Source organism: Camelus ferus, chromosome 9 (assembly GCF_009834535.1).
Source record: "Camelus ferus isolate YT-003-E chromosome 9, BCGSAC_Cfer_1.0, whole genome shotgun sequence".
NCBI lineage: Eukaryota > Metazoa > Chordata > Mammalia > Artiodactyla > Camelidae > Camelus > Camelus ferus.
Window position 1 is genome coordinate 31,180,110 of NC_045704.1, and position 18,735 is coordinate 31,198,844.

The 18,735-nt window shown below is 52.0% G+C and overlaps 1 protein-coding gene across 3 annotated transcripts in view; it reads left to right on the plus strand.

Annotated features, from left to right (window-relative positions):
- The window catches only part of NKD1 (NKD inhibitor of WNT signaling pathway 1), an 85,316-nt gene that overhangs the window by 36,196 nt on the left and 30,385 nt on the right, over positions 1–18,735 (plus strand). The window contains exon 1 of one of the 3 annotated variants that reach the window (XM_032486282.1): positions 15,597–15,641. The exons of the other annotated variants lie outside the window; for them this stretch is intronic. Within the exon in view, the coding sequence (XP_032342173.1) occupies positions 15,612–15,641 (30 nt within the window). The 5' untranslated portion in view covers positions 15,597–15,611. Of the gene's footprint in view, positions 1–15,596; positions 15,642–18,735 lie in introns of those variants that run through there. 3 annotated transcript variants of the gene reach the window in all.

Below are 18,735 nucleotides of genomic sequence, written 5' to 3' on the forward strand. Positions count from 1 at the left end.
TCAAGATAACTTTAATCCTCTGGCTGAATCTGAACTAGAGGTTAATGGAAAAATTGTCCTGCAATTTACATATATCTGGATGGATCTGAAAGAACCTGAGAGTCCCTGAGAGACATGACTTGCTTCTGCTGGGGTGTATCATGTGACGAAGCCCAAAGCTGAGTCAGTGGAGGCAGTCCTGTAGGGTCCAATGGAGCAAATTTCCTCAGGTCAGGGGTGGCCAACTCAGGCGTGTAGTGAATAAAGCAGACCCCGTGTGGGTGATGGGCTAGTCCTGATGGGATTCCCTAATGTCCAGCTGACTTCTGTGCATGGAGAGGGCGCCCATGCGTATTCGTACTTTTTTTGCTCAGTTCATTCAACTTACATGTCTAATAGAGGAGCCAATTTCTCTTAAAGATTTAAATGCTAATTTCAAGTGGAGTTCCCATAAACAAGTAGGATTGAGAGTACACGTTTAAAATGACAGGTTGGCTACCCTACCAGCAGATATCATAGCTGTCAACTTATCACTGAAATTACAATGAAATCTGTTCCAAAGCTACAGTAATGCTACAGCTTTTACCCACAGTTAGGTTGTTTCTGTGTCTGACCTGCTGGGCTGCGATGTGCTCTGGGCTGACATGCAGTGGCAGTTTGTACGGTGGTTAGAGCCTGGCCTCATACACCTCGTGGCCTGGGTTTGACTCCCACGGCTGATACTACTTAGCCACTTGGTTAAGTGTCTTAACCATTTTAGGCCTTAGTTTCCTCATCTGTAGAATAGGGAGAAATAGCAGTGTCTGCCTCATGGTTGTTGTGATGATTAAATGCGTTAATAAGCATGAAGTGCCTAGGATGATGTCAGTGCCGCCCAGCATCTCGCCCTGTCCTGTTTTGCTATGATCTCTGTGCCTAAAAAGCATTTTCTCGGAACCTGACATCACAAGACCCTGGTGGCTGACTCGCTGATGCCTGGTGAGCCTTGGACCCAGCTTCTTCTCCCAAGAGGATTCAAAGTCAAGTTCTTGGTCTTCAGGCTAAGCTGCCCACCCCCCGCCACCCCCACCCCCGACCCTTTAAAAAGTATTCATTATAGGAAATTTCAATCATGCACAAAAAGTAGAGAGAATGTTGAAATGAGTCCCCTTAAACCAGTCACCCAGATATACCAACCAGTCAACTTTCTTGACTTCCTTTTTACATGTTAAATTTTACTTGCAACCTAACAGGGCTTTTAAGGGGGTCTTCTTATTTATTTATTTATGCTTTAAGCAAATTATTATAATTTCATTTTGTTGTGTTAAGAACACCTAATGTGAGATCTACCCTATTAATAAGTTTTTAAGTGTACAGTAATACATTTTTGTTGGCTACCAGTACAGTGCTGTATAGCAGATCTGTATAGTTTATTTGTCTTGCTTTGCTCAAAATTTATAGTCACTGATCAGCAACTCCCCATTTTCCCCTCCCCCAGCCTCTGACCACACCGTTCCTCTCTTTGATTCTATGAATTTGCCTATTTTAAGTGCCTCATGTAAGAGGAGTCATGCAGTATTTGTCCTTCTGTGACCGACTTATTTCACTTAGTGATAATGTTCAACCATGCGGTTCATCTGTGTTGTTGTATATGGCAGAATTTCCTTCTTTTTAAGTCTGAAGACTATTCAGTTGTGTGTAGTTACCGCATCTTCTTTATCCAGTCATCTACTGAGGGAAATTTTGGTTGTTTCTGCTGTTAGCTATTGTGAATAGTGCTGCAATGAACATGAGGATGCTAATAGATCTTTGAAATCTTGATATATTTAAAAGTGCTGATAGGGAAAAAAAAAAAAACAAACCTGCCAACCAAGAATACTCTATCCGGCAAAACTGTTCTTTAGAAATGAAAGAGGAATAAAGTCCTTCGAAGACAAACAATAGCTGGGGGAGGCTTGTAGACCTGCCTTACCAGAAACGCTTAAGGGAGTCTTTCAACAGTGACATGATAGCATAAGAAAGTATAAAACTCATTGGTCAAGGGAAATATTTAGGCAAATACAGAATACTATAATGGCAGTGGGTAAATCACTTTCATTTCCAGGACAAAAGTTATAAGACAAAGTATTAAAAATAACTATCACTAGCATGTATGTTCATAGATACACAACATAAACAGATGTAAATTGTGACATAAATGTAAAGTGTGTTGGGGAGGGAAGTAAGTGTTGAGTTATTGTGTGCAACTGAGCTTAAGTTTTTTTTGTTAGTTGAAGTATAGTTAATTTACAATGTGTTAGTTTCAGGTGTACAGCAAAGTGATTCAGTTTTATATATGTGTGTGTATGTATGTATATACACATTCTTGTTCAGATTCTTTTCTATTATAGGTTATTACAAGATATTGAATATAGTCCCCTGCGTAACCTGGTCCTCGTTATTTATCTATTTTAGATATAGTAGTGTGTATCTGTTAATCCCAAACTCCTAATTGATCCCTCCTCCCCACACCCCTTTGGTAACCAGTTTGTTTTCTATGTCTGTGAGTCTATTTCTGGTTTGTAAATGAGTTCATTTCTGTCATTTTTTTTTTTTAGATTCCACATATGAGTGCTATCACATGATATTTGTCTTTGTCTGACTTACTTCACTTAGTATGATAATCTCTAGGTCCATCCACAAACTTAAGTTTTCAGCAACATAAAATAGACTCTTATAACTGTGAGCTATTCTATGTAAGCCCCATGGTAACCACAAAGAAAATACCCAGAGAAGCTACACAAAAGAAAAAGAGAAAGGAGTAAAAGCATACCAATACAAAAATTCAACAAAACAGAAAGAGGGCAGTAAGAGAAGAAAAGAATGGGCCAAAGCACTATAAGATGAACAGAAAACAGTGAACAAAACAGCAATGGTGAATCCTTTCCCTTTGATAGTTACTTTAAACGTAAATGGGTTAAAGTCCCCAGTTCAAAGACATAGAGTGGCTGAATGTATTAAAAACTGTTCACTATCCACAAGAAACTCCTGGGGTTTTGTTTGGTTTTGTGTTTCTGCAGTCCAGCGTGCCCAGCAGTGCTGTGGGGCAGAAGCCCCATGTGGCTAGGGCTCACAGCCTGCTCCCCTGGCCTCATGAAATATTAGCCTGGTCAGGGGCACTATGAAGGCAGGGCTGGGCCTTGCTAGCATTGTCCCTGTAATTAGTCCGACCGCCTTGAGGGTTCATCTACTGGTGGCTCCAGTCTGGGCAGTTTCTGTTTCCCTATAAAGGGATCGGGCAGGTGGATTATGTGTGATCTCTGTTCTGACCTTGGTGTTGTCAGTAACCTTTCCTGCCAGTTCAGCCTTCCTGTTTCTGGAAGAGGCCCAGCCCTTTCTAGGACTGTTGGGCCCAGCCTCGTCTCTATATTGACCCTTCTGTGCTTGTATGGGTACTATGGGAACATATCAATACCTCCTGTAAGACTGGCTTACGCCCAATGGAAGAAGCAGAATTACCCATGGACGTTCGTACCCTCCTATACGTCAACACCAACAAATGCTAATGATACTCAGAAACAGTCATCCTTTTGGGCAGGGAGAGGAATCATCCTTCTTTACTATGACAAGTACCTTTCTATGTATTTTATATTACCCTTTAGTTTTATTTATTGAACAAACATTTATATACAGCTTCAGATGAGCCAGGCACTGTTCTAAGTACTTTATAAAAATTAACCTATTTTAATCATCACAACAGTTCCACGGAGTAGATATTATCGTTTCCCCATGATACAAAGGAGGAAACTGAGGCACAGAGAAGGTAGCAACTTGCCCAGCATCACACAGCTGGTAGGCGACAGAGCCAAGACCCAAAGCTTGGGGCAAAATCCAGGCCCCACCCCACTCAGGCTGTTGGCACCTGAGGCACCGTCTGCGCTCCTGGCCATTAGGACTCGACCTGTTGTGAGATTAACCTTGAGAAGTATTATTTTCTGAGGTGCACATAGTCAGGCTGAGCTGCTGGGGTCCTGCCTGGGGTATTTTATATGTTTGCTGTTTCTCAGTCTGTGAGCTGTCCATTTTTCACTCGTGGGGCAGGACGTGTGGGGCTGAAGTTGCTATGTGCTGAGCTGACCCAGCATCTGACTGAGGGAAGCATTCAGATCGCACAAATCTCCTTGTGGCACTTCTGCTCCTGGGAGAGGCAGTCCTGAGAGACTGACCAGTGGCTGTGCAAGTGGGCGATAGCCCTTTGGGGTGGCCTGAGGAGCAGAGGAAGGACCGAGGTCAAGTCCTGGCTAGATTAGACCTATCATGAGTCCGTAGAATCATGGACTGTTGTAGCCCTGCCTCCTCCCATTGTACCAGTGGGGAAACTGAGACAGGATGTGAGGCTCCCCAGGCGAGCATCCCACTGCTCCCTTCACTACTTGTCTCCCAGGAGGCAGGACGGGGAAGGTAGGGCAGGACTGCAGAGGGATTTGAGTGGGTCGGGAATTGGCAGCCATTGAGGGCTGTAGAGCAGGGGAGGGATGTTGTGAAAAAAAAAAAGTAGTATGCCATCTGGATCGGGGTGTGGGTCAAGGTGCAAGTGTTCCCCAGGTAGCCGACCTCAGGCTGGGATCCTGGCTGGACCAAGAAATCAGGCGGGGAGGCTGCCTTGGGGCAGGCGGGGATGCTGTGTGGGCAGGCGACAAGTCACCCAAGGGGACGCTATCTGCTTGTGAGTGGAGCAGTCTGGGCTGGGTGTGGGATGTCATGGTCTCCGTCTCAGGTTGGAGAGGCCCCTTTGCACCTGCCCAATTTGCATTCTGGGCAGTGACTTGGCTACTGCCGAGGACAGAGCTGGCTGGGGCTGCAGGGAGATGCCGGGCCTGTGTTTTGAACAGGAGCCAGGGCTGGATTCTGGAATAGGCAACCGGCCCAGGTCCAGTCCATGTTGGCCCCAGATCAGTGAAAGCTGTCGTAGGGCCAGCACGTTGCTGCCGCCACCGCCTAGGGGCTGCTGAGCCGGGTGGGGCCTCCTGGGGTTGCTGTCCCCAGAGTCACTGGCTCTGAGTACATTACTGGCATGTCCTGGCCTGCTGGGGGCGGGCCCTGCCCCTGCCTCATGCCCTCCCCTGCCTCATGCCCTCCCCCTCCGGGATTCTGCTCCCATTCGGCCCTACTTGACATCTCACCGAGGATGGTTTTACCGACACACGGAGAAAACACAGGACCTGCAGAGAAGACGAGGAGGGTTAGCTGTTTACTCCTTTAGCGGCTGTTCTGTGTTCTAGGCACTGTGCCAGGCCTGCGGGACCTTCAGGAATGAGGAAGAAATGTACAGTCCTTGTCCTTGGTGGGCGTGTCTAGCACGCGAGGAGCCTGGCTCTCCACAAGTAGTCGTCAGACAGAGGACTATGGACAACAATCAGGGTGTCACAGGTGGCCAGGGGACACAGAGTGGGGACCATACGGAGTCTGGCAGTCTCAGGACGGCTTCTCCAAGAGGGGGCATTAAAGCTGAGGCAGAAGTAGCTAGAAGGAGAGAGTGTGGGGAGTGTCCTGGGCAGAGGTGAGGGTGGACAGGTTGGAAGGCGTTGACCGTGGGGCAGGTGCAGGTGGGCATGGGCAAGGTCCGTTGTAGGTCAGGCTACCAGTGGCCCATTTACCCAAGACAGTTCAGCCACTCCTGTTGTCCTGGCCTGGTTATTAACACTGCCCCCTTTCACTCTCAGACGTGTGCTGGTTTGGGCAGTGAAATTGTACAGGCATGCCAGGCAGAGGTCCTTGGATCTTTGTTTTACTGATGAGGAAGCTGGGGCTCACGAGACTTGGGTTATTTGTGCAAGTCCTGGAATGAGAATGAGTCAGGGCTGGGATGGGAACAGAGCCTGCCTAACTTGAAAGCCCAGGCTTTCCCATAATCCCATGCTACCATCCTCAGTAAAGTATAAAGTTACAAACATATGCAACTTAAATACTCTCTGAGCACGGGCTCTGTGCCCAGCATTGTGCCAGGGGTGGGTGGGGTGAGAAGAAGCTGAACTGAGCAGACAATTTTTGACAGAAAACAAGCTCAAATTGGCTTAAGCAAAGAGGAGAAATTTATTAGTTTAGGTAACTGAAAAGTCTAGGGGAAAGACTAGCTTCAGGCATAGTTTGATCCAGGTGCTCAGACAGTGTTGTCAGGATGCATTTCTTTTCTTTTCTTTTTAATTGAAGTATAATCCATTTACAATATTGGGTCAATTTCTAGTGTACAGCATAATGTTTTCTTTTATTTCACCTCCTGGTCCTCTTTTCCTCTGTGATGGCTTTTTTTCTTTGAATCTCTCTGTGAGGAGGCAAAATGTTCTCCTCAGTGTCAGATCCCCACCCTCACATCTCACTAATGTTAGCAGAAAAAGAGCAGATGTCTCGCGTTTGCGTCTCTTTGGCCTAACTTGGGTCATGTGTCCAGCCTTGACTTGTCCCTGTGGCCAGGGATGTGCAGAGTTCTCAGTGGTCAGGCCTGGGACACATGTCCACTTTTGTGGTTGGGGGAGAAGTCAGCCCTGTCTACACCTCTTGGATGAAAGTGGTGAAGGGGTAGGGTTTCCAGATAAAATGTAGGATGGCCAGTTCAATTTGAGTTTCAGATAAATAACATAACTTCTTTAATATAAGTATATCCCAAATACTGCATGGCACAGACTTATCTTAAACAGTATTGAATCTGAGATTCAAATTTCACTGAATGTCCTGTGTATTTGTGGAATCTGGCAAGCCTATGGAGGGGTGGCTCTTCAGGTGTTGTCAGGAGAAGGAGGAGTGGGTACTGAGGGGAGGGGTGGAGGTTGTCCGAGTCACGGGTACCCCCTGCAGAAGCGAAAAAAGGAATGAAGAGCTTTCTTTCAGCCTTGGATTCCTCCTGAAGGTACAATCTGTGGATGTCAGTCAGCCCTGAGAGCTGTGGATGGTCAGTGGGAGAAGTCCTGGGGGATGAGGTGCCCAGAGAGGGCTTCCTTTACTTGAATTGGGCCTCAAAGAAGGCGAAGTATTCTTGTTGTGGGGGTGGAGTAGATGAGGGGAGAGAAGATGTCTGTCCCTGCCTGCCTGTCATTCAGGCCTGAGCCCTGGCATTGAGCCCCCTGGCCCCTCACCTCGCTGGCCAGTCCATGGGGTGATGGCTTTGTCTGACACTAACCAGCTTGCTGTCCATTGGCCTTGTCTGCTCCCTGTGAATTCACCAATGTGTCATTCCAATTACCCTGGGTAGTTCAGTGGGGAGATGACTTAAATCCACAGGAACCACAGAAGCAGAGCTGGAGACGAGGATCGTGTGCCAGTGGCTCATGGAGGACGTCCTCCCAGGGCAGACTGGCACGGGTGGGCAGAGAAGGGGGAGAAGGCAAGCAAGGCGTGGTTTCAGGCAGAGTCTTGGCTTTAGCCTGACCCCATGGAGAGCTCTGGAGTATAAACTGTGGCTCAGAGTCGGTCCCCACGGGAGGCAAGGATGCTGGGCTTTCAATGTCCTGCTCCAGGCAGTCACTGATCCAGGGCGGCCTGGTGGAGGGTGGGGTGGGGGATGTACATTTCTCTGACCCTGCAGACAAAGCCAGAGGGCTGTCCTCTGAAGAAATCTCAGGTGTGGGCTGATGGCGGGGACCACACACTGAAGGTCAGGGCAGGAGGGATGCAGAAATGGTCAGAGACTGGGGGTGAGCCAGCAGCAAAGGGAAATCCCACATGCAGTGAGCACCTGGAGGGGGTTCCTAATGCAAATAGTCTGTAAAGGTTTGAGAAGTCCCTCAGCAGAACCAGGGATTGTTTCCCAAACTACATGGACCACGGAACCCTGCTCGTGGAAACGCTTGTCAGAGTGCTCGCTCCCCGGCTTCCACTGGAGTTGAGGGGCTCTGGTCTTTATTTCTGGCCTCCGTGGGGGCTGATCTTTTGCTGCTCACTTTGGATGATCTGGATTCTGATCATGGCTCTGGCATCCTTTGGCTTTGTGGCTCTGAGCAAGTCTTGTCACTTTTTGTGGCCTCAGTTTCTCCATCTGTACTCAGAACCCTTAACTGAAAGTTTGCAAGAAGTTTCAATGCGCAGTTTTATCTGTGTGGCACTTTTCTAGGGGGACATTCTTAGAGGGGTTTAGACTTTTCTGAATGAGGGTTCCATTCTGGCCCCATTGCCTGTGGTCTGGGAGGCTGTGTGTGTGTGTGTGTGTGTGTGTGTGTGTGTACCGGTGTGCTCACGCACTGCACACAGGCACATACCAGGTGTCATATCCCAGGACCCGGGCGTTCCACCCACGAGGCCTTTGTCCTTCCCAACCACGTTCTTGCCTTCGCTTTCAGAGTCTTAGTCTCCTCATCTGTAAAAAGGGTGATAGCTCCCTTGCTGATCTCCCAGGGTTGTTGTGTGGGTCAGATGCCCCAAGGATTGCAGTGGGCCAAGGGACAGGTGTGATGGATGGAGTCACTGCAGTGGGTGCCTTCTTGCCCCCAGGCCCAAGAACATCCTTAGACTTTAGATGCTGGCCACACAGCATCTCACAGACCTCCATGGACTTCCCAGAGGACCACTGTGTTGTAATAGGGGTCTCAGACTTGGGCTGCTGACCAGACAAGCAGGGGCAGGTAGCCTGATCCCCAAAACCTATTTCCTTCTTCCTTTCCTTTCCTTCCTTCCTTCTTTCCTTCCTTCCTTCCTTCCTTCCTCTTTTTCTCCCTTCCTTCTTTCCTTCCTTCTTTGCCTCAGAATGGAACTTGATGTGCAGCGGTTGGGAGGGAGGAGGGAGCTGCCTCCTTCCCCCACTTCCAGTGACAGCCCAGTTTGACATGCTCAGCTGGCCTCATGCCATTTGTGGAATCAAAGCCTTGTCTGCATTACATGACCACAAAAGGGGGGCTGGCAAGACCCCCGGGCTTCCTATGCATGCATAGCCAAATGCAGGGAGAAGTGGTGGGTTTCTGGCAGTGGCCTCTCTGCGGTCTGTGAGCGAGGCATGGCTGTGGGAAGGAGCGATGGGGCATAGGGTGCAGAGAAGCCCGGAGCCTCCACCTCCCCTCCCAGCTAGGATCAGAAAACCACCCACTTCACTGGAGAGCTGTGGGCCTCACCACCTGCTCGGGCCAGGACCCCGCTGGCGGACTTCCGTGTGTTGGGCCTTGCTAGAACTAGCTCGGGTCCCCATCTTTGTTTGCTTTCCTGTGCCTTCTTCCAAATGCCTGACTGTTATTTCTGATTGTAGGGGTCCTCATGCATGCTCATGACAGTTTGATGCCCTCCAGTCCGGCCCCCAGGCACAAACCCCTGGGGCCACTCTGGTGCTGGTCTCACCAGATGGGCCTCTCTGACTACATCGCGTGGAGACACACGCAGATAATTTTAGCAGATGCAATCGGATTCCCTTTGCTCTTTGGCAACTGCTTTTCTCTTTCAAGAAAATGCGGGGAATGTTTTTCTGAGTCAGTAAATATAGAGCTGCATTTAGTTGTCAACACGTATTTGTGGCGTGTCTCCTCTGTCAGGCACCGATATATGTGTCAGATGGTGGGAAATGCCCCAGAGAAAACTGAGGCAGGGAAGAGGGTGAGGGAGTGGAGGAGGTGCTGCAGTTTTAAATAGGGGGCTTTCGAAGATCTCACCCAGGTGATGAGATGATGGTGACCAAAGCCTGAAAGAGGGGGAGGGGGAGGGGATACTTGGAGAACGAATTCCAGGCAGAGGGAACAGCAAGTCCAAAGGCCTTGAGTTGGGACTGTGCCAAGCATGTTTGAAAAACAGCAAGGCTGCCAAGGTGGCTGGGGCAGGGTGACCGCACAAGTACCAGATGAGGGCAGGGAAGTGATGTAACAGATTGGGCGGGGCTTTGTGGGGCATTGGGAGGAGTTTGGAGAATCGGGTGGGAGGTGGGTGCAGGCCATCATCCTGGTGAGGGATGAAGGCCTCTCTTCATGGCCCGGAGCACGTGGTCGGCGTGGAGGAGGGAGGACTCGGTGTCAGGGTACCTTCTGGAGGCCAAGCCAACAGGATGTACTGCGGATTGAACAGAAGGGTTGAAAGAGACATGGCAGGATGACTCCCAGGTTTCTGGCCTGAGCAGCAGGAAGGAGGGAGCTGCCCCAGATGGACCCAGGGAGGAAATCGGTGGGGGGTGGGGGAAGGGGAGGTGGCAGAGCTGGGACACGTGGTGTTGGAGATGCCGGTCCAGCAGCTTGGTGGAGCCCTCGAGTAGGCGGGGGAGCCGCATCATTCTTTTCATGGAACAGCCACTTTCAAAAGTTTAATTTCTTTTTACTATAAAAGCATTGCATGTTCTTGGTTAAAAAAAGAGAAAGAAAGGAGAGAGACAAGACAAAATTCAAACAATCCAGAAAGCTGGACAGTTAGAGGGACCGCTCCCCAGCTTCCTGAGAGTAGCCACTACTATTGCATGTCGTTCCAGAAACATTCCGGAGAGTATGCCTCTTTTGTTTACAGACACAGCAGGGTCGGACTCTAAGCTCTTCCTCACCTGCTCTCCCACCCGACGGCGTGGACCCAGGGATCTCTCACTCCCAACAATGTCTTTAACTCTTCTATTTTTTCACGGCCACCTCTTGTGTGACCCTCAGGGCACTCCTGTGTCACAGGCCCATTTTACAGATGTGGACACTGAGGCACAGATTGGGCAACACATAGTCAGCCAAGACCTGAATGATCTGAGTCCTCTGGGATCCCAGAGGTGCAACCCTTGATGCTGCCTCAGTTGGGTGGGGGGATGTTGCGATTCTGCAGCCACCCCAGAGCAGGAGAGGGTAAGGCCTCATCCCACAGTCAAGGGCTCTCCTGGCAGAGGAAACAGCACAGGCAGGATTTGGAGGCCCCAAGGCGGGTGGTCCAGCCAGTGAGGGTGATGGTGAGAGGTCATCAAAGCTGGGTTATGGGGTGGGGAGGGGGCCCAGGAGAGAGGAAGGGAGGCCTGCTGTGGCTAGGATCAGGGGGGCAGGAAGATGACTCCTGCAACAGCTTCAAGGCCTGATGGGGTGGGCTGAGTGTGTGTGTGTGTGTGTGTTTGTGTGTGTGTGTATGGCAGGAGGGTCCCAGAGTCCGGCCCAAACCATTGTTCTCTGGTTCTGTCCTGAAAGTGAGGACTTTTTGGACAGTTGAAACAAGAGCATCTTATTCCATCTACTTATTTACATTGGTGGAAGCAAGAAGCCCAAACCTCTCACTCCCCAGGCTGAGAGAAATACCGTGCTGCCCCGGGGCCCCTGGCTGCACAGGGTCCCTGATTGGGCTGGGCTCTGCACCAGGCAGGGGTGTACATCCTTTCCCCACAATGAAGCGGCCCGTGGTCTATGGGGGCACTGCTCTCTGGTCGACTGATGAAGTGCCGTCCGTCATAAGCAGCTTGGCTCTCGGCCACCCTGCTCAGCAGGGCACACGGGCTAGACCCTGGCAGCAGACCTGGGGCCTGTCCCCGGGCCAGGAGCTGCTGGCAGAGGCGGCCCAGCTGCTCGGTGATCAGTGCACACCCCAGCCCCTTTGGCCTCTCCTGTTATCAGCACTCGGCTGTGGGGTGTGGCAGGCCAGCGGGTGGTGGACCAGTGGCATGACAGGCCAGTCGTGTGGCAGGGGCAGCAGCCCGGCTGGCCAGTGGCCAGGCAGGAGCGCAGAGACCCTGAGAGGTGCTGAGTGCAGGCAGCCTGCCGGGGATGCCGCCTGAGGCCTCACGGGGTGGTTGAGGCTCTGCTGGATCCGGCTTTGATCAGCTGTACGGCATCCCAAAGACAGCGGGGGTGGAAGAGAGGACGGAACGGCCGGGAATGAAAGAGGGGGCCCCGAGAGAAGGAACAGCTGTGCTGATGACACGCGGACTGCCTGGCCGTGTGCTGCACGCGTCCGGACGCTGCTTTCCCGTGTCCCCGTGGCAGCCATCCCTCCAGTCGCGGGGCTGTCATTTCCATGTGCAGGTGAGGAGACTGAGGCACACACAGGTGAAGTCATTTGTACATGGTCACACAGAGGAGCCATGGTCAAAATCAGACCCTCAAATGAGTTACTAATCTCTCGAAGCCTCAGTTTTTGTGATTGGAGTTGGGTAACAACAGGCACCCAGTTTGTAGGGCTGTTCTGAGCATTTAGCGGTGCATGTAATGGGCAGAACAGAGCGCTTGGCATCCGCTGGGCCCTTACCAGAGAAATGCTGGTTATTATTATCACTGAGTCCTTTATATTTGTGACCTCAGTTCCTCCCACACCCAGACAAGCCCATCCTCAGATCCTGGTTTCCACTGCAGAAACTCCTTTGAGCACTGACTCGTAGGAAAATCCCAGTCACGCCAGCAGCAAGCTCTTGAAGCCCCGTGCCCAGCCCAGCCCTGGACGATCTGCCTCGTGTGGGGACATCTCCTCCGCCGAGCTCCGAAATCCCAAAGGTTGGAGGTCAGGGCGGATTCTGGGTAATGCTGAACTTGGCCATTTTCTATTGGCATCAGCCATTTTCTCTGTGTCCAGAAATCACATTGCAAAAGCATGAGCCCTAGAGGAAAGGCCTGTGGTTGGGTGGGAGGGGTGTCCGTTGGGCCAGCAGAGCGTTCTTTCAACGGTCCTCACCAGGTGCTTGCCTTGCCTGGGGCCTCCCTCCTTCCTCCCCCAACTCTTCCCACCTGTTAGAAGCAGCCTGATTGCTTAGGGCTGAAAAAGGAGCAGAGACTTCAACTCTGGGCTCCTTAAACTTTGTCGTTCCCAGAGGACGTCCCACATTCTACTGGGGGGATGGGACTTGAGGCCAGTGGTGGACGTCTTGTATTGTAATGGTTCTGTATTTGTTTTATGTGCATTACATTTTTTAAAACCCCATTCCTAACTAGGACATCACACCCATGATTGTATTGATCTTATGGCAAGACTAGGTTTTTTTAAAAAGAGAAGAGAGAGGGCTGATTTCAAGAAAAGTATTAAGTACTCATGGTAGCCCAGGTGGGACCCGGTTCTGGGAGAAGTTGGGACAATGGTTTGTGGGTGCTGACAGCTTGCTGGGGTGACAGCCCAGGAGGTGGACTTTGCTGGCTTATTGCTGCCTGTGGCCGGCTGTGTCTCCAGGATGGGACCAACCAATCTTTAGGGGTCATTTGTATCCTGTAGGGACTAGGGCCTGAGGCTCAGAGGAAGGGGACGCAGTGGTTTCAGAGCCAGGCTCCAAGGGTCTGAAGTCCTCCCTGCGAAGCCCTGCCTCCCACTCCCTGCCCACCATCCACCTTCCTGAGAAGTCTAGGAAGCAAGCTCAGGCTGGAGCCCCTAGGATGTAGATTACATGCCCAGGGATTACATCTCGAGCAGATAAAAACAGTGAGGGAGAAATCTGAGGAATTTTAATTACCGCCACACATCCCTGGAGTCCTGAAGTCTTGGTCCTCGTAGGCCAAGCATGCAGGCCAGCTCTGCAGGCCGCAGCCCTGGGAGTCCGGCTTCCCGCCTCCACCCAGCTCACTGGGCTCTCACGGAGGAGCCAGGCTCGGGGACCCTCGTGGCGGTGCTGCAGCAAGGCCAGTGGTGGCAGCCTCCTCTGTCTGGCTTCCAACCTCATCCAGGCGTCTTGGGCTCGGGTTTTAGGAGCCTGTGGCTTGGTGCTGGGGGCTGTGGGCATCAGAGCTTCCAGTTGCGAGTAACGAGAGCCCACATGAACTGGTGTAAGCAAGACGGGTAATTTCATGGCTTCTGTACCTGTCCCGTCCCCAGGAAAGGCAGGTGAGGGTGGCCCTGGCCCAGGATTCACCCAGCAGGTATCTACTACGTGCGCCCTATGCCTCAGGCACTGTTCTAGAGCTAAAGAGATCCAGACCCCAGCCCTGGGAGGGGCTGCGTGTTAGGGAAGGCTGGCCTTGAGGCCGTGAACGAGCGCCCTCTCCCGGCACTGGCCTCTCTCTGCCCCCGTGGGAGCTCTCTCCTGGGGAGGACCTTCTCTAGCAGCTGCAGAGGAGATTAGACGCGCAGCCTTGGCACCAGAGAAGTCTTTCCTGCCAGCTCTCATGAGAAGGATCCCGGGGGATGACTCCACGTGGCTGAGCCGTGGCCAGGGGACAGGTGCTATGCGGGTGGAAAGCTGCAGCCCCCACTGGTGACCTGTGGCTGTGGGCGGCTGCAGTGTCTTCTGGGGAGTGGCTGAAGGCTCTGCCCCACTTCGCTCATTTGAGAGGAAGGGCCATTTCTCTCTGGAAGCCGCCCCTTGAGATCTGGATTCTGCTGACATCTGGTCCGGGAAGCGTGAGTCGGCTTCCCACCCATCCCCAGGGAGGGGGGAGTCTCTTGGAGCCTGGGCCCCCAGGAGCCCTCCCTAACGCCGCAGCCAGTGCCATCTCCCTCCCCGCCACCCCGCCACCCCACCCCTGTGGGCAGAGCAGACTTTGGAGGCCAGAGAAAGCTCCCAGGGGCAGAAGTAATAAAGGTCTCCAGGTTAGAGTCGCATGTTGGAGTCGGGGACATTGAGGCCCAGAAAGTGGATGGCCCTGGTTTCCCACCCACTCTTGATTCCAGGGTCTGGCCCAAAATAAGGGGTCTGCCCCACTGCTGGGTGGGGGGCCAGAGCCCCAGAAGGTCTGTGCCCCAGGAGACCACGAGCATCATCCTGGCCTGCTGCCCTCGAGGTGAGGACCCCAGGGCCTGGGGCCTCTAACCCACTTTCTGTCCTTATGTGACCTTGGACCAGCCACTTCATCTCCTGGCTGAGCCTCAAGTCCCTCTTCTGTCAAGTGGGTTATTGTGGGGGGTTTTGTTAAAGTAGGTTTTAATGACCCAAGTGACACATGGATGTACTTATCTTAAACATTGGAACAGTTCTGATACACCTGAAGTTTCTGACTCCCACCCGCTTCCATCTCGTCTCCCTCCCCTCCTTGGGTTTAACCATGGACATCGTGCACATGGGGGTGATCTCATGGTACATGTGTGTGTTTGGCGTTTTCTTGGATGTATAAGGAACTTCACACGCTGTGTGTCTTTCATGTGGTGTGGGCTCTGCGTGTCAGTGTGTACAGACCTGCCTAGCTCCTTTGAACTGCCACTAGCACACTTTCTTTTGATGGGTGTTCAGTGTGTTTCTGACGGTAGGTTAATAGGAACAATGTTACCATCAACATCACTGAACTTGAACATGCCTTCCCAGGACACATGTGGGAGTGTTGTCCCAGGGTGGAGCCTGAGGCATCAAATCTTTGGGTGTTAGGGTTTTGCAAAGATAAAATGTGAGAATGTTCCGAACACGTAGCAGGAGGAGGGCACTATGGAGGAGCGAAGTTGGTACCTTTGCATCAGATGCCATGCTACGTATTTTGTCTACATTTTCTTACTGACTCCTCTGACCTCGAAATCATCATTTTACAGATGAGCAAAAGGGGGCCCAGAGGGGTTAAGGAAGGCATCTGCTGTCACTCTGCTATCGAAGATGGGCAGGCAGGCACCCTGGCTCCCAGGTGCAGCTGGGTTCCGGGAATGGAGCATCCCTGCCCTCCACAGCCAGAGCATGCTCTTTGAGGGGCCTGCCCACTGCGGCGCTGGTTCCCCAGGAATGTCCTGTGTGCGGGAACGCTGCCTTTATGCAGTGTGCTGAGAAGAGAGAGCCAGGAATTTCTTGGAGCAGCTTCCAGGGCAGACCGCTTGGATCTAAGGGATCCAGGGTGGCTGGGTCCTGCCTCCCACCTTTCTCTTCGCCCCGCATGTCGCAGCCCTGTGCATTCTTGGAATCTGTAAGTTGTGCCGTGTTCTGTGGGCACCAGGAGTTTCCTTTGAAACCCTGTGGCACCAACATCTGTTAGCTCTTAGAGAACAGAAAGATTGACAAAGAACTGTTGGGGCCGGCGGTGGGGGAAGATATTAAGCTCAGGAGTATGAAGTCTCAAAGACAAAGAGGAAAAACCCCAACCGAACTCCAGCCGCTCCCCAAGGCCCTACTTTGATGTGGGTTCCCTTCCCTGGAGGCCTTATAAGGCCTTGTGCCTGCAGTCCTGGGCTCTGGGCTGGTGCTGGCTGCACACTCAGCACCCGGAGGAGCTGGCCTCTCTTCCTGGGGCCCAGTGTGGGGCAGAGGAGGGGGCAGTGCTGGGACTCAGGAAGGAGGCAGGCTCTGGGCCCTGTGGCCTGAGAAGCCACCAAACCTAGCCACTGGGCAGAGGGTAGCCTGACACCAAGCTTGCCGGGGCAGGAGGTCTGGGTATCCAGGAAGGTCTTTGATCAGAATTTGGAGCAGAGGCTGAGGCTGACTGTCCTAGAGGCCAGAGGAGCGGGGGCTGGGACCAGGGGCCAGAGTGACAGCTGAATGGACAAAGGAAGCAGTGAAGGGCAGTCACTGCATACCAAGCCCCATACTCGGCTTCTTCTAGGGCAGCGGTGAAGAGTAAGAACCCTGGAACCAGGCAGCCTGCTTTCAGTCCTGGCTCTGATATTTACTAGCTGTGTGACCTTGGGCAAGTCACTTAACTTCTCTGTGCCTCAGTTTTCTCACCTGTAGAGTGGGGATAATAATGGTGCCACCTCAAAGGACTGCCATGGGGATTAAACGCAAAGCACTAAAAATATGCACCAGGCAGGACAAGAACATGTTTCTCCGTGTATGCGAGGGCACCTTGGGCCTTTCAGCTTCTCCCAGCAATGTTCCGGTGGCCTTTTGACAATAAGAGTAGAAGCAATAAGCAGTAACCACTGTCTGCCGAGCCCCAGTCGTGGTATCAGGTATAACGCTCAGTACTTGATGTGAAATGACTTAGTTAGTCCTCACACCCGCCCTGAGACTGGGTGAGTGCCGTCCTCCCTGTGTACCGATGGGGAGACTGAGGCACACTGGGGGATAAAGCTCCTTCATCCAGATGGCCAGCTGATGTGAGGCAGAGCTGGGCTTTGAACCAAGGTCTGAATAATGCCAGTTCCATTCCCCATACCCTCTGTGCTGGGGCTCCCACTGGGGCTCGTGGCTGTTGAGGGGGTCTGAGTGCCTTCCTGCAGGATGGTCCTGAGGGCCTGGCCCCAAACCTTGCATGCAGAGGCTCCCAGCCATAGCCTGGTCCAGTCTTAAACCTAGTGGGGAGGAGCCGTGGGGCCTTTGAGTCCTGCAGGGCAGCTGGGAGTACTTGGCCCCTGACCCACTGGAGCTGCTGGCTGGGCTGTTTTCTTGCACTTCCATAAGCATGACTCTTGGTCCCTGACAAGTGCCGGGACTCTGGGCCACCTCTGTCCCCATGCCCATGGGAGCCCTGATTCCACTGTCCGGGCTCAGGCCAGGCACCACTAGGAGCTGGCTCAAGTCTTGGCTCTGCTGATGATCCAGAGACAGTTGCTTGGCCTCTTGGAGCCTCCTCCTCATTTAAACCCAGGGCTGCTGGGAACCCCGTTCTCTGGAGGTTCTGGTGAATATTCTGTCAGTCGGTGCCTCATGCACCGTGAGTACTTGGTGATGTAAGTGACCATCGTTAGCATTATTGTCCTGTCTCGTTCCTTGAGGGATGGGGCACTTTGTCAAAGAAAATAATAACAGTTACACCTCTCACTTTACAATTTGCAAATCAGTTTTATGAGCATGTGCTCCTTGAGAGATGGAAAGAGCAGGGCTGTTGTTATGATGGAGGGAGATAATACATGTATAAAGTGCTTGGCATGGTGCCCGGCACGTAGGAAATGCATAATAAGCGTCAGCTGTTTTGTTATTGTTATAGTTTATCCATGTGCCCACTTATAGGTAAGTAGACTGAGGTTCCCAGAAGGCAGTGGCTGGCCGCACATCCAGGGGCGTGGGAGGCGGTGGAGCCAGGATGTGATCCTATGTCTGGCTTAGCATTCTGTGTTGCCTCTGGCCCAGTGATTCAAAGCTTGAGGGCCACAGACACCGCACTTCTCAGGTCCCAGGCTGTCTGGGTCAGTGGAAGAAATGAATTTTTGCCACAGTTGAGCACCTGCTCTGCACTGTGTGTCAGCAGACTGTAGAGCTGAGGAGCTTTCGCTGTGTTGTACAGAGCAGGGTAAGGTTTAGCAGGAAGAAGGCGACCCCAGAACTTGCCAGAACTCTGCTTTAATGTGCAGAGACATATCTTTAATATGTCAGAGAGCTAGGTCCCCCCAGCAGACAGTTCTTCTCTGAGAGCATTGAAGCCGCCATCAGAGTGATGACTGTGGGTGCATTAGACACACCGAGAGGCATCGTTATGGGACTTCCAGACGGCTGCTTTGTTGGTGGTGACATTTGGAGCCTTTAAACTTCTCTGAGTATACCAGTAAAAAGATGCAAGTTCCCAAAAGTATCCATCTCACGGGTCCTGTCAGCCTTGCCAGGAGCGGTCAAGGTGACGGCCGAGGTCACCGCCAGATCCCGCCCTCCTCAAGGCACCAGCGTGAACAGGTCTCTTGCTTCCCTTGAAGATGGTCGCCTGCTCCTGTGAGGAAGTGCTGCCTGCCAGCCTTTCTGGGAAGCGGCATCCGTCTTCCTCCGGCATGAAAGATGGGCTTTAATTGGCTGCCGGGGCATCCCAGCCATCTAATGATGCCAGCCGAGTGCCGCCCTTTCCTGTCACCGTCTCCCAGTCCCCCTGTCAACTCCAGCCCTGTTAACACAAACAGCCAGTTTACAAGCCCAGGAAGTGTTCGGTGATTATAATTGGTAGAGGAGGAGAGAGAAGCCATCCTGACTCGAGGAATAAAGCAGCCTGGTTTTGAAGTCCATGGGACACCAAGAGTCTGAATGACCACATTTTAACAACCTCCGAGAGAGTGTGTAATGCCCCAGAACAATTTGAAAGAAGAATGAGAACAGAGAAGACCAGCCCTAATCCATAAATTGTTAGCTGTTCATCTTTA